Source organism: Topomyia yanbarensis, chromosome 3 (genome assembly GCF_030247195.1).
Source record: "Topomyia yanbarensis strain Yona2022 chromosome 3, ASM3024719v1, whole genome shotgun sequence".
Taxonomy (NCBI): Eukaryota; Metazoa; Arthropoda; class Insecta; order Diptera; family Culicidae; genus Topomyia; species Topomyia yanbarensis.
In genome coordinates this window covers 177,992,827-178,009,563 of record NC_080672.1, presented here as the reverse complement: position 1 = coordinate 178,009,563, position 16,737 = coordinate 177,992,827, and the positions used below count along the sequence as shown (strand labels likewise).

Below are 16,737 nucleotides of genomic sequence, written 5' to 3'. Positions count from 1 at the left end.
GAGGTCACTCTTCACTATCTGGACTAGATATCGATCCATTAACTCATGGACCGGAGACCAGCGGCTTTACTTCCCTTCTGAAGGAAGACGTGACCAGAGATTTTTTCACCTCAGAAAAATCTCAATTACATTGGCTGGGATTGAACCCAGGCCAAGTAGAAGGAGTGGCGGTCACGCATACCACTCAATCATCGGCGCCGTCGAAATATACGTATGCGTTCTAATAGTTACCGAAACTCGTATGCCTTCATTTAATAAATGATGATGCAATAAACTTAAAATTAAACCAAGTATACATGCAAATCTTCTCACAGATCAGTGATCAAACGCGTATACCAAATTGAGACGAGGTTTTCGACTGCGGATTGAATCCCATGTCTATAGGCACTAAAGCGTCAATTTAAACAGTCGTCATGTCAAACGAAAGAAGAGAGGAAGGGTGGGTACGTTATTGAAAGTTAACTTTTTCTTTTCTTGTGTCGATAAAGAAGGGAAGAGTTTTTTTTAAAACACGGCTCTATGTTAACATTGCTGACTGCCATTAAGGGGCTTCTGAACAAGCTCTATTCTGGCACACTGATTCGCCTTTTTCATCACTAAGTGTGCTTTAATGATCTCTATAGAACTATGAAGCCGTAAAGAATATGTTTAGTGTGCGAATATAGAACATGTCTAAAGCCATTAAATAATGCTTCGTGGTCTTTTGGGTATATTCCTTACCCCTAACCTTACCACTTCCCCAATCCTTCCCATCAGGGAAATCATGAAAAGACGATTCATGGCAAGGCACAAATCTCCGATTAACATAGGGAACGTACCATTTGAGCTAGATGGCACTGATTCCTGACTCATGACTACCCACAAATTGAAAAACTCGTAGCTATGGTAATTTTACCCGATTTGGATACCACGGAATAAGAAGCTATCGAAATTAACATATCTGGCACGCTTGCTGTGGACGTGGCAATATGAGTCAACCGGAGACTAATAGAAACCACGGACTTACATACTGAACTAGAGAGCTTAGGTTTAAAAGGGCCCGGCAGTAATACAAGCCTTGGGGCCCGACGCGGTTATCGACGGCCCTGCTAATCTTCTATGTATGTAAATTTTGCCTTCTTCGTTGTTAAATATTAAATAATCCCTTTTCCCTGCACAGACGCGGCTTACATCGTCACTATTATAAAAATTCGTAACACATGTTAGCGTTTCTCTTCCTATTGCCGCAGAGCTTAAACTCTTTTCAGCCATCACCTTTATTCCTTTCTCTTGCTGCAATGATTTTGCCTTGTTGGCCATATATTGAGAAACATTGAACTCCTGCATAATTATATATGTAGTCCAACTTTTGGGAAGTGTGGTTATAATCCTGTATCGCTTATTGCTGTCTCTTGTTTCTTTATATTTCTCCTTAAGTTGTGTAAGAATCTCATTACCGTCCGACAAAGGTGCGTTGTAAGTGGTAACGATCGTTTCAGAACTGGGTGCTTCTAACGATTCTGTAAATACATATGATAGATTGATTATCAGAAAAAATCATACAAATGATTTCTTTTTTATTATTTACCTTGGTAGGAAAATGGAACGAATCCGGAAGCTCGCGCAATGGCGGTCAAAGTTTTGAAGGACTCTGAAAAAAGTTTTCAAAGAACAAGAGTTCGTGTTAGTAGTTTGAAGAAAAGAATTGAAATTTAAAAAGCAATCATGTCATATTTTCGATAATATACCTAGAACAGCGATGCTCGATGGTCCTGCAACGGCTTCTTCGGTCTCGGGATCATTTGGTTCATATAGTTTATTGTAGCAACGAAAACAAATGAAGGAGCTGCTCTCATCTATTTTCATCTTTTTTTTCATTGCACAATCGTTCAATTTATTGGTGAGTTTTTTGATACCCGTACACATCATCCAAATACCACGTGTCATTTTAAGAGATTCTTCAATTGAACTGTTGTTATAGGAAACTCTGTTTTCTAACTGCTAATTTCTTTCAAAACATTCCTGGTTTTATGTAATATATTCGAACCTACGAGCTAGTGATGTAGTACCAGCAAAAGCAAAATTTTCCTATTTCTTCAACTTGCTTTCGACAAAAGCTATTGGGTTTCTTTCATACAGGTAAAAATTCCCTACCTACCCAAAAACTATCTCCTAGGTAAAAATTCCCTACCTACCCAAAAACTACCTGGTAGTCATCACAACATCTCCAAACATATTTTTGAACCAGATCTAGAGGTTCCGGAAATATAATTTTTTGAAAATAAAAAATCTTTGTATACACCCCACATACATGGAAACGATGAACCCGCAACCATACAGTAGTTCACCATACACTTCCAGTGAGTCACAGCAGCTGTGAATAAAGAAATCTATGATTTACTTACAAGCTGGGTGCAACATTCGTTTCAACCTGGGGGCTGTCCATTAACCATGTAGAAAAACATTCAGACAGTACAGATCCTGCCCTCCCATCGCGTTCAAAATATTTTTACCGGGCTAACGCTTTTTTACCTGTATTTCGGGTTTATTTCAATAGCTTTTGTCGCAAGCAAGTTGAAGAAATAGGTAAATTTTGCTTTTGCTGGTACTACATCACTAGCTCGTAGGTTCGTGTTCAGTTTGTGGTATTTGGATGTTGAGTACGCGTATCAGAAAACTCACCAATAAATTGTACGATTGTGCAATGAAAGAAAGATGAAAATAGATGAGAGCAGCTCCTTCATTTGTTTTCGTTGCTACAATTAGCTGTATAGATGTGCAAACCAGCTCTTTTTAGTGAGCGGCTCCGAACCGTTCAGTTCATTGAAGTGAACCGATTCTTCTGAACAGCTCTTCAACTCATTTTGTTTTAGCAAAGCTATACCATGTATCGGTTCCATGTTCTTCTCGCTCTTTCTTAACCGATGACCCGATCAGCTCTCATTCATGCATCGAGTCTTTTACGTCCGCTCTTTCACGGACCGAAGATCCGAAGACACACAGCTCTTTATGGAACAGTCAAGAGCTGAACCAAATGATCCCGAGACCGCAGAAGCCGTTGCAGGACCATCGAGAATCGCTGTTCCAGGTATATTATCGAAAATATGATATGATTGTTTTTTAAAATTTCAATTCTTTTCTTCAAACTACTAACACGAACTCTTGTTCTTTGAAACCTTTTTTCAGAGTCTTTCGAAATATTGACCGCCATTGCAGGACCTTCCGGATTCGTTCCATTTTAGCAATGTTCAATGTTTCTCAATATACGGCCAACAAAGCAAAAGCTTTGCAGCAAGAGAAAGGAATAATGGTGGTGCCTGAAGAGTTTAAGCTCTGCGGCAACAGGAAGAGAAACGATAACAAGTGTTACGAATTTTTATAATAGTGACGATGTAAGCCGCGTCTGTGCAGTGAAAAGGGATTATTTAATATTTAACAACGAAGAAGGCAAAATTTACATACAGAGAAGATTAGTTTTGTGTAACTTGCAGGAGGCGTATTCTATCTTCAAAAATACTTATCCTGATATTAAAATAAGATTTTCCAGCTATATGACCCTTTTAAAATCACCTGGATGTTTATTGAAGTGGAATTTCTAACCAAAGATGACGCCCGGTAAAAATATTTTGAACACGAGGGTCTGCAATGTCAGAATTTTTTTCTACGTGGTTAATGGACAACCCCCACGTTGAAACGAATGTTGCACCCAGCTTGTAAGTAAATCATAGATTTCTTTATTCACAGCTGCTGTGACTCGCTGGAAGTGTATGGTGAACTATCATGCGGTTACATCGTTTCCATGTGGGGTGCATACATAGATTTTCTATTTTCAAAAAAATATATCTCCGAAATCTCTAGATCTGGTTCAAAAATATGTTTGGAGATGTTGTGTAGAATTGAATTATCTTTCAAATAAAAATATAAAAGTATGGCGTAGAAAAACCATTTAATGCATATTTTGTTCGTAAAAAACTCAATATTTTTTGAAACTAGCGATTTTTTTCTTTAAACTACACTTAAATACCTTTCATTTGACCTATAACCCATGAAAATCGGTTCAGTGGTTCAAAAGTTATGAATTTAAAAAAAAATCAACTTTTGAAAAATCACAATTTTTTGAACCCGTCTAACGTGGAAAGCGACACCCTAATGACGAAATAAAAATATATGTATCTAATATACACGCGAACGGAGGTCTTAGTGGAATGTTCGTACCTTTGAAACATTATGTATCTAATATTTTTCGGTAAGGAACGATTCTATGTAAAAAATGTAAAAAATGCCTAACCTCTAAGTTGAGTTTTTGAGATAATTTTTCAATTAAGGGTGTTCTATACTAATAAAATGGCGGAATCGCTGTTTATCAAGAATAATTTCGCCATTTTATGAGTAAAAAGCCCCCTTAATTGAAAAGTTATCCCAAAAACTCAACGTGGGGGTTAGGTATTTTTTACGTAGAATGTGTACGCATAATTTGAAATAAATCGATCAAGTAGTTTTTGAATGGCAGTGAACATCGTAAATCGTGTTTTTCCAGAGACGTTCCACAAAAAGCTTCGTCACCGAGTCGCTAGTAGATATTTTTGCATGAAAAAATTACAGAATATTATTGAAATGATGTAGTATAATGTACAAAAGTTCCGATTGATTCGCTTCATCCATCTTTCTAACAAAATGTGACAAAAAACTGTTTTTTTACGCTGGAACCCTCATCTCCCCCTTAAACACGTTTATTTAGGCCCAAATGCGGTAGCTTAACAAGGCCAATAATTTTTGGCACTCCGATGCTGTCATGATGTTCTCTATATCATCTGGATGGACGGTTATCAAGAAGGGTATGCATCGTAGACTCGTGAAGCAATGCCGTATTGTAGATACAGGGAGAGGTTGATGAGGTTCTACTGTGAATTAAGGAGAGGAAAAATGTATTAACTTGGACATCAATTGGTTTCAAAAAGATATAGATAAGAAAATTGAAATCACGGCTCGCCAGGACGTCCCGGACTGGCACATAGGGTGATCTACCTCGGGCCCGAAGGGAATCTATTAGTTGGGACCTGGCAACACAGTACTCTACGCACAGCCAAACAACATGCTCATTGTAGTGATAGCCGTTCTCACAAATACAATGATTACTTTCAGCAAGTCCTATACGACAGAGATGCGCATCAAATGTTTAATGGTTCGACATGAGCCTTGACAACGTACGAATAAAGTCCCGGTTCACATTCAAGCCCTTAAACCAGTATTCGTTGATACCTTCGGAATAATGGAATGTAGCTACCGTTCCAGATGCCATTGCTCCATGAAGTCTGCCAACTATCGAGCGTCCTCTGACGAGAGATACTGAAAAATTCATTGAAGCAAATTGGTCTTTCGTAAGTGTCGCCTTCTAATGCGCCCACCTGGATAAAGAGTCCGCCTTCTGATTGCCCGCCAATAGAACAATGTAACGGGACCCAAACCAAGGTAATCTGGTAAGATTTTTCAGTTAAAGCACTCAGATATTCCGTATATTCCCCAGGAAATGTTATGAGTGCTTTCCAGGCTTCGTCGCACTGATGGTCTCAATGGAGCTGAGACTGTCCGAAACGATGAAGTAATGGTCTGAGGGCAGAGTGTCAATGATCCCGAGAGTATACTGCATGGCAGCTGATTCTGCGACGTAAATTGAAGCAGGATCATTGAGTTTGAATGGACCTGTGGACCCGTCGAGAATTGATCCGTCAGTGTAGAACATTTTGCAGCAGTCAACTTTATGGTATTTATTATAGAAAATATTTGGGACCACTTGTGGGCGAATGTGATCCGGGATTTCACAAATCCTTCATGGATGTGTCGAAAAATACAGTTGGAACAGAAGTATTTAATAAATGAGCACGGCCAACGTTATACGAAGATGAATTGATATTCTGTACCATGTAATCGAAGTACAAGGACATGAATTGGGTCTGATAATTAAGCTCGACAAGCCAAATGAGCAATCGATAAGGGAGGTCCCAAAATCAATTTTTAGCGGAAGGACGCCCGTCAGCACTTCTAAGCTCATCGTATGGGTCGATTGCGGGACAAATATATATATATATATATATATATATATATATATATATATATATATATATATATATATATATATATATATATATATATATATATATATATATATATATATATATATATATATATATATATATAATATATATATTATATATATATATATATATATATATATATATATATATATATATATATATATATATAATATATATATATATATATATATATATATATATATATATATATATAATATATATATATAATATATATAAATATATATATATATATATATATATATATATATATATATATATATATATATATATATAATATATATATATATATATATATATATATAATATATATATATATATATATAATATATATATATATATATATATATATATATATATATATATATATATATATATATATATATATATATATATATGTATATATATATATATATATATATATATATATATATATAATATATATATATATATATATATAATATATATATATATATATATATATATATATATATATATATATATATATATTAAAAAAATTTAATTCCATTGTGCTCCTCAGACATTTTTACATAAAAACACTTATAATTTCAATATAATTTGAGCGCATTCTGAGATACTGTTTGATGCAAAAAATCGCAATTTCCCATATAAAACCACAAGCGCACAAAAATAAAAAACCAACTTGAGTATTTTGAGTTCAGATATAATTTATCGTTAAGTAGACGAGAAATGATGAAAAACTACGTTTTGGTTTGCTTCTAGCAGATCAGGGTCGATTTTTATGACCGTTTAAAGATTTTCTCAATTTGGCCAATAAACATGGATTTTTATATGAGAAAATGAGAGTTTTTCCCTTCAAAACGGTATATCTCAGGATGCGCTCAAATTATATTGAAATTAAAAGTGTCTTTTATTTTTTATATTGTAACGACATATAATTAGCAAGGGACTGGAAGGTGAAGTATTTTTCAAATATTAAGAGCCATAGTACTCAAGGGAGAGCAAGGATTTGAAGTAAGAAAGTTTAGAATAAGCGTGGAGTAGGGTCAATGAACAAGCTTAGAGTTTCCCGGCTACTTAACTCTTTGTCTTCTGCAACGCAGGAGTCAGGGTCTTTTGGCATTAAATGCGAATCACCTGAGTCTGCGGCATGTCCGAACAAGCGTAAAGTCAATTTAATGACTTATGCTGTCGGAGCCGACAAAAAGTTAAGTCACGGAAAACTTCCACCCTAAGCATTGTGCGACGATGAAACTCATTGAATGAGTTAGTTTCAAATTATATTTCCGTGACTTAACATGCTGCAGACTCAGGTGACTATCGAGCGTCCTCTGACGAGAGATACTGAAAAATTCATTGAAGCAAATTGGTCTTTCGTAAGTGTCGCCTTCTAATGCGCCCACCTTGGATAAAGAGTCCGCCTTCTGATTGCCCGCAATAGAACAATGTAACGGGACCCAAACCAAGGTAATCTGGTAAGATTTTTCAGTTAAAGCACTCAGATATTCCCGTATATTCCCCAGGAAATGTTATGAGTGCTTTCCAGGCTTCGTCGCACTGATGGTCTCAATGGAGCTGAGACTGTCCGAAACGATGAAGTAATGGTCTGAGGGCAGAGTGTCAATGATCCCGAGAGTATACTGCATGGCAGCTGATTCTGCGACGTAAATTGAAGCAGGATCATTGAGTTTGAATGACCTGTGGACCCGTCGAGAATTGATCCGTCAGTGTAGAACATTTTGCAGCAGTCAACTTTATGGTATTTATTATAGAAAATATTTGGGACCACTTGTGGGCGAATGTGATCCGGGATTTCACAAATCCTTCATGGATGTGTCGAAAAATACAGTTGGAACAGAAGTATTTAATAAATGAGCACGGCCAACGTTATACGAAGATGAATTGATATTCTGTACCATGTAATCGAAGTACAAGGACATGAATTGGGTCTGATAATTAAGCTCGACAAGCCAAATGAGCAATCGATAAGGGAGGTCCCAAAATCAATTTTTAGCGGAAGGACGCCCGTCAGCACTTCTAAGCTCATCGTATGGGTCGATTGCGGGACAAATATTTTATCTGACTACACCAAAATATAAATTTTTGGCGGCAGTGCTGTCAACTAAGCGATTTTTTCAGTTAAATATTGAAAGCTAATTTTTCTCTCAATATATATATATATATATATATATATATATATATATATATATATATATATATATATATATATATATATATATATATATATATATATATATATATATATATATATATATATATATATATATATATATATATATATATATATATATATATATATATATATATATATATATATATGTATATATATATATATATATATATATATATATATATATATATATATATATATATATATATATATATATATATATATATATATATATATATATATATATATATATATTAAAAAAATTTAATTCCATTGTGCTCCTCAGACATTTTTACATAAAAACACTTATAATTTCAATATAATTTGAGCGCATTCTGAGATACTGTTTGATGCAAAAAATCGCAATTTCCCATATAAAACCACAAGCGCACAAAAATAAAAAACCAACTTGAGTATTTTGAGTTCAGATATAATTTATCGTTAAGTAGACGAGAAATGATGAAAAACTACGTTTTTGGTTTGCTTCTAGCAGATCAGGGTCGATTTTTATGACCGTTTAAAGATTTTCTCAATTTTGGCCAATAAACATGGATTTTTATATGAGAAAATGAGAGTTTTTCCCTTCAAAACGGTATATCTCAGGATGCGCTCAAATTATATTGAAATTAAAAGTGTCTTTTATTTTTTATATTGTAACGACATATAATTAGCAAGGGACTGGAAGGTGAAGTATTTTTCAAATATTAAGAGCCATAGTACTCAAGGGAGAGCAAGGATTTGAAGTAAGAAAGTTTAGAAAAGCGTGGAGTAGGGTCAATGAACAAGCTTAGAGTTTCCCGGCTACTTAACTCTTTGTCTTCTGCAACGCAGGAGTCAGGGTCTTTTGGCATTAAATGCGAATCACCTGAGTCTGCGGCATGTCCGAACAAGCGTAAAGTCAATTTAATGACTTATGCTGTCGGAGCCGACAAAAAGTTAAGTCACGGAAAACTTCCACCCTAAGCATTGTGCGACGATGAAACTCATTGAATGAGTTAGTTTCAAATTATATTTCCGTGACTTAACATGCTGCAGACTCAGGTGATTCGCATTTATTGCCAAAAGATCCTGACTCCTGCGTTGCAGAAGACAAAGAGTTAAGTAGCCGGGGAACTCTAAGCCTGTTCATTGACCCTACTCCACGCTTTTCTAAACTTTCTTACTTCAAATCCTTGCTCTCCCTTGAATACTATGGCTCTTAATATTTGAAAAATACTTCACCTTCCAGTCCCTTGCTAATTATATGTCGTTACAATATAAAAAAGGAAAAAGATTGACTCACTATAAGTCGTTAATAAAAAAAAGATGGGTGGGTAATGTCTAGGACATAACCGGAGTGTCGTGACTACTCGTTTGACTTGTAATTCAAATCGAATGATACTCAATGAAATATGTGGGAATGTTTCAAGTTATTCTTTATAATAATTATGGTGGGTCTGAAAAGAACCTTTGTTGTTGGCGTCTGCGTTGATAGGGGATGCGCTGGATTCTAAGCACGTTGAGATATTCATTCACGAAATGAACAAATTTCATATTTCCCTGCTTTGAAATATCAATGTAAAAATCTCTCCAAACGACCATCGGAATCTTTTTCCTTGCGTGCAGAAATGAACTCGCTTAGCGCAAAACTAGGGGCGGGTAATGTCCGGGACATAACCACGATGATCATATTCTTAAAATTCTGCTTGCATCTCTTTCAAATGGCTAAATTTTACGCATTGTTCGATTCACCGGGCTCAGCGAAATTTTCCTGGGGATCCCGTTCGTTGGTATATTCAGCAAAACAATTTTATTACCGAGTTTTCCGCATTGAATACAGGTCAATAATTTCATATAATGATATCAAGAAGCAAACAATGTACATTAGACCTCTCCACATTTTAAAAAAGTTTTGAGATATACGTGGGTCAGCCCAGATTTTTGTTCTACGTGTGAATTTAAGAAGTTTCCCTCTCCTCCCGTTATCCTTCCTTCCTTCTGCGGCTGTTCGCCCATCTAAATATGGAAGCTGTTCTTCAATGTCAGCTTCTTTCACCGAACAGCCTAGATAAGCCGTGTAGTGTCGGTAGTGGTTGTTTCAACCGGCTAAGAATTACACTACGGACTACCTGTTTCAGTGGTAAAAATCTACCAAACAGGGAACCCCAATTCCATAGTGTCATGCGACCCGTGCTATGGGTAAAATTGTTGAGGGGGTTTAAAACATTCTCAATGGCGAACGGAGCCTGGGAAGAGTTGGGCGAACTCCCCAGTATGCTGCATTACGCAGCGGAACGTTCACTCTACACACCGATTTTTTCACCAATGATCCACTTAATTTTGCCGAATTTTTGTTGGCTGGGGGTTTGCTGAGACTCTCGGCTGATGGTAGTTCGGTGAAGTTTTGTAGAGTTTCGATTATCAAATTTCGATGTGTACAGATGAACCTGCCCAGAGGCCGTGTGGTATCCGGCCTAGAATTGAGCCACTGGAGTCCTGCTCCCATGTCGTGGGAGACGACTGAAAGTAGGAGACCCTAAGTCAAGGTGTAGTTCCGTGCCGAGGACTTAATGACTGGAGGGTCTATAATATGCCAGTCGCGCACGGAGTATTTTGGGTTTTGCCCTTACTGTGTTATGCGAATCTCTGACACAGTGGACCATTATTTTCTTCGCAAATCGTGGGAATCAAATGATCATGTCCCATTTAAATCTGATATGGCTCGCTAAATGCGTTAACATCCCAACTCGCTTGGTGTCCCCTAGTTGTTGTGCAATTTGTGTTGGAGATGAAATGTATAGTTCTCTAATTAAAAATGGTTAGAATAGCACAAATCAATCTCCAACATAAACGTACAGCAACTATGAATTTATCTCGACTCATGCAGGAAGGTAAAGCTTCCATATCATTGGTTCAAGAACCGTATTTTCATAAAGGAAACTTTTATTTTGGAAAGTTACTTAACACTGCCTTCATTGCTTACAATAAGACAGGCATGACTAACCCACGTGAATTGCCTCGTGCTTGCATTCTTGCAAATAAGGTTATTGACGCGTGTCTCATATCGGAGCTCACAACTCGCGATATCTGTGTTGTCACAGTTACACTGACTGTCGGTAACGTAGACAAAAAATATATATATTGTTCAGCATACCTACCGCATAACGAATCATCTCCTTCTGATGATTTCAAAAGTGTTGTATCATTTTGTAGCAGAAATGGGCTTCCGCTCATTATCGGCAGTGATGCGAATGCTCATCACATCATTTGGGGCAGCTCAGACATCAATCTGAGAGGCTCTGAACTGATGGAGTACATAAGTAGTACCAATCTCCATATTCTGAATGTGGGAAACCGACCAACTTTTGCGAGGTCTGGGAGGGAGGAAGACATAACACTTTGCTCTGATAGAATTTTGCATGAACTGGGAAATTGGCTGGTTCCAAATGAAACTGAACCGTCTCTATCCGATCATAAATATATATTTTTCGATCATTTTGATGTCACCTTCAATGTGGTGACATATCGTAATCCTAAATCTACAAACTGAGACCTCTTTTTGGAAAATTTGGCGACTAAATTTCATGGATATTTTCCAACAATTAGTCAACTAGACGACTTAGATGACGTCGTGGATACGACAAACTCATTCATATTAGCATCCTACGAAGAAGCTTGTCCACTTCGTACTGTTAAATCGACTAGGGGAACCCCTTGGTGGAGGGCTGAGCTTGAAAGAATGAAGAAAGTTATGAGAAGAGCTTGGAACCGGCGTCAGCGTGATGACTCCAGGGCTTTCAGGCCAGCTCGTAGTGCATATAAGAAATGTCTTAGATCTGCAGAACGGACTGGCTGGCAAAGCCTATGCACTAATGTCTCTAGTCTGAACGAGGCTAGCAGATTAAATAAAATTCTCTCCAAATCGAATGATTTTCAGATGAACTCCTTAAAAACCAGAGATGGTGTTTATGTGACGGACGAAAAAGATGTTCTTAATTGTCTCTTCGACACACACTTTCCAGGTTGTATCGATCCGGAGTTGAACAATGTTCACAGATCTCATTCTGGTGATTCGGACTCGTGGGCGTTAGCACGCACATTGGTTTCCACTGAATCGGTCAAGTGGGCAGTTGACAGCTTTGCTCCATACAAATCACCCGGAAAATATGGAATACTTCTCGTGCTACAGCAAAAGGGATTTGATATTCTTAAACATGTCTTGAAAAAGATTTTGCTTTCCAGTCTTGCTACCGGGTATATCCCGAAAGCATGGCGAGAAATAACTGTTAGATTTATTCCCAAAGGGGGGCGCTCAAGCTACGAAGAAGCCAAGAGTTTTAGGCCTATCAGCTTAAGTTCTTTTCTTCTGCAAGCTTTAGAACGGATAATCGATCATCACATCAGGAACGTTAGTTTAGTTGAATATCCACTGCACAAAATGCAACATGCATATCAGTGTGGGAAATCCACGATCACTCTGCTTCACGATGTTGTTTACAACATTGATAAAGCCTTCTCGCTCAAGCAATCTAGCTTGGGTGTATTCCTAGATATTGAGGGTGCTTTTGACAATGTGTCCTTTCAGTCTATTCTGGAAGCGACGCGCGGTCATGGGATACCTGCATGTATCTCAGGTTGGATAAACGCAATGCTTAGTAACCGCATACTTTGCTCGTCACTGCGACAGGCTGAGATACGGAAGTTGAGTATTTGCGGTTGTCCTCAGGGCGGCGTTCTGTCACCTTTGTTATGGAACTTAGTAGCTGACGGCTTGTTGAAGAAACTCAATGAGCTTGGATTTCCAACCTACGGGTTTGCTGACGATTACCAAATACTAATTACTGGATTTTGCATCGGAACAATCTTTGACTTAATGCAACAGGCATTAAGAGCTGTCGAACAGTGGTGTCGACAAGTTAAACTATCAGTTAACCCAAGCAAAACTTCAATGGTTCTTTTCACGAAGAAGCGAATAACAACCGGGGTTCGTCCCTTGCAGTTCTTTGATTCTGAGCTACTGTGTGCAGATCAAGTCAAATACGTTGGAGTCATATTGGATTCCAAACTGAATTGATCTGCTCACATTGAGTTCAGAGTCAAGAAAGCGTGCATGGTCTTCGGGCAGTGCAGACGAACTTTTGGAAAGACCTGGGGTCTCAAACCTAAATACATCTATTGGATTTACACGACAATTGTACGTCCAATACTGTCATACGGATGCCTTGTGTGGTGACAGAGGGGAGAGGTGGTGACAGTCCAGTCAAAGCTAAACCATCTGCAAAGAATGGCGCTAATGGCGTTGACTGGTGCTTTCACCACGACTCCGACTGCTGCTCTTGAGGCACTTCTAAATATCAAACCATTACACATACACTTAAAACAAGAAGCACTATCATGTGCATACAGACAGCAGGTTACTGGGCTTTGGAACAGTAATCATGTTGATCTTGCTACCAGTTATACACGATTGTGGTCACAAATGGTTACATGGGGTGAAGATATTCTTGCTCCCAGCGATATTGCACTCACTTGTAGTTTTCCTTACAGGACATTCCATGTGAAGATTCCCTCTCGAGAGGAGTGGTTGTCTGGCTTTATGGAAACACAACAACAAACGCAAGTGGTTTGTTACACTGACGGTTCTCTGATGGAGGGACGTGCTGGTGCTGGTGTCTACTGTCGTGAAATGAGATTGGAACAATCTCACTCACTAGGTAGATACTGTACTGTATTCCAAGCAGAAATCTTTGCGATTATGTGCGGGGTGCAATCGGCCCTTCAACTGAGTTTGTCCGGCAGAGTTATAAACTTCTGCTCCGATAGTCAGGCTGCAATCAAGGCCCTTAGCTCAGACAAATCCCGGTCCAAGCTAGTGATCGCGTGCCGAACCCAAATCGAAGAACTAAGCATTGTCAACACTATCTACCTTGTCTGGGTGCCCGGACATTGCGGTATTACTGGAAATGAATGGGCTGACGAATTGACCAGGGCAGGTTCAGCGATTGACTTCGTTGGTCCTGAGCCCGCGCTGCCAATTTCGAAAAGTTGGATAAGGGAAAAAATACGGTCCTGGGCTTCGTCCGAGTACCGCAATTATTGGAGAAATCTACAAACATGTCGCCAAACAAAGGCGTTTCTAGAACAACCATGCTCAGTGGTTTCGAAAAATCTCTTACATTTTTCGAAGCTCCACTGCGGCATGCTGACCAGGGCTTTAACCGGCCACTGCAAACTCAATTATCACATGGCAACTATTCAGCGCGCTGAGTCTTTTTCATGTGATCTTTGTGAATCCGACTACGGAACCTCATATTATCTGATATGCAACTGTCCAGCGGTAGCGCAAATGCGATTTCGAGTCTTCAGCCGTCCTTATATAGACGAAACCATGTTTGGTCGACTGAAACTCAGAGACATACTAAAGTTTCTTATCCAATGTGGTAAAGAGCTTTAGGCTTATTCGCAGGCAAGTTGAACTACTTGTGAGTTTAACTTACCTGTTGTTTATTTTTGTTTTGTGCTGTTATTTTTCCCACCCTTCCAATTCTACTTCCCCACACCTCCTTGTCCTTTCCTTCCGCTCAGGAAATGATGAAAACACACGGCAAGGCGCAAATCCCCGACTATGTACGGGGAACGTGCCATTTGAGCCAATATATTCTGATTCCTGATATTCAGCAAAACAATTTTATTACCGAGTTTTCCGCATTGAATACAGGTCAATAATTTCATATAATGATTTCAAGAAGCAGACAATGTACATTACACCTCTCCACAATTTAAAAAAATTTTGAGATATGCATGGGTCAGCCCAGATTTTTGTTCTACGTGTGAATTTAAGAAGTTTCGCCAAAAATGACTTAATTTGGACATTATTTAGAGGTGTCTCCAATCAAAAATCGTGTTGTTGCTATGTTTCCGTAGTAAGGTCACTTACACTCTGATTCAATAGGCCCTACATGCCCACATATCATCAAATGTTGTTCCTTAGACATATCTTAACATGTTTTAACAGGTGAACATAGTTCTAATCGCAATAGAAAAATTGTTACCTGATTTTTTATATTGAGAAGAATTTCAAAACCAAGAAAAAATACTACTAATTTTTCTTGATTTCGATATACTTTTCTATATAAAAATCCAGTTAATTGAAGATGGGTTTTGACAATTTGTCAAAACAAGGGGTGCTCCCATAGTCCGAGGGGTGGTTCGATTGACACGAAAATTTGGGTTTTTATATATTGGCCCTAGATGAACAATTCCTCGAAATTTGGTTCAAATTCGTGAGGGTCGATTTCAAGTTTGCCTTTTTTACCACATCACGTGGAACGACCCCTATATAGTCTAATTTTACAATTAATAAGCTGAACTAATTTGATTTTTTATGTCTTTAATTTGTTTTATAATGATCCTTTTTCACATTTTATGAAACTGATAACTTTTTTCTTCTTTTTGCATTAATATGATTTTAATTTCATTTGTATTTTATTGATTTCTATAATATAATCAGCTTATTCGAGGTTTAATTGCTGCAGGACTCGAAACGCTGTTCATCGACCTTTGATGGGTGCATATTTCGAACGAGTTCTGCAAACTAATTTATGATCAAACAGTGATATGTGTGAAAGATGTCTCATTAAATCGGTTTTTAGATAATTGAATTGTTCTTTAAGTTTTTCAAATTTACCTATCTTTCATTCAAGGGTTGATCATCATGACTATTCGTACATTGATTGTATATTTTCTGACAGCTTAATGTATAGCTATTCATATATTTGCATTCTTTTAGGCCAGGCCCTTCAAATTATACTTATTTATCAAGAAAGTTATCTACCAAAGATGTTAAAGAGTATTGGGAATCGTTCAAAAATATATTTTCTTCTAACAGAGTAAAGGTTTGGGATATTATGGAGGATAACTTAACTCATTATTTGCAGGTAAGGAAACAGATATAAATTTTATCACATTGTAACAGTATAGAGTTTTAGGTATTAAAGGAGCGCAAAGCCTTAGATGAAGAGTGTGAGTTTTTGAAGAAACAAAATATGGAACTCCAGCACTTGCTTCACAAAATGTCTATTCCGGAGAAATTTTTGTGAAAACGATGAACATTTGTAAGACATGTAATAAACACTTATTTGCGGATATTTGACCTGAATGCTTGATTCTGAAAGTAGTTTACTCCGTTAATGAATGAATTTCATGTATCCTTGGTATACATTTTGACGTCTTTCTTCGCCATAACGGGTGACATTTCAATATTTTAGAAACCGGACAGTTACGTACACTTTGAACCTTAATTACATTCTACTTGTTCAACTAATTGTTTTTCACAAATCTAGTGGAAACTGTTCAATGCTTGCTACTAATACTTTGTTTGATACGCAACATTTTAAATAGTTATAGAAACATGGTAAAACATAAATTGATTTTTCTTGTTTGGCATTTTTTTTCCTTTTTTTATTTCGACTATGTTAGTCAAATTTTCTTTTTTAC

At 37.3% G+C, this 16,737-nt stretch overlaps 1 protein-coding gene across 4 annotated transcripts in view; it reads left to right on the top strand.

Moving 5' to 3' along the window:
• Positions 1-16,362, top strand: part of LOC131693347 (dynein regulatory complex protein 1 homolog) — a 252,565-nt gene extending 236,203 nt beyond the window's left edge. For 3 of the 4 annotated variants that reach the window (XM_058981096.1, XM_058981098.1, XM_058981097.1), the window contains exons 9-10: positions 16,031-16,178; positions 16,230-16,354. In XM_058981096.1, the coding sequence (XP_058837079.1) occupies positions 16,031-16,178; positions 16,230-16,340 (259 nt within the window). In that variant the 3' untranslated portion in view covers positions 16,341-16,354. Of the gene's footprint in view, positions 1-16,030; positions 16,179-16,229 lie in introns of all 4 variants that reach the window. The other variant, XM_058981095.1, reaches the window with a different exon arrangement.
• The last annotated feature ends 375 nt before the right edge of the window (positions 16,363-16,737 follow it).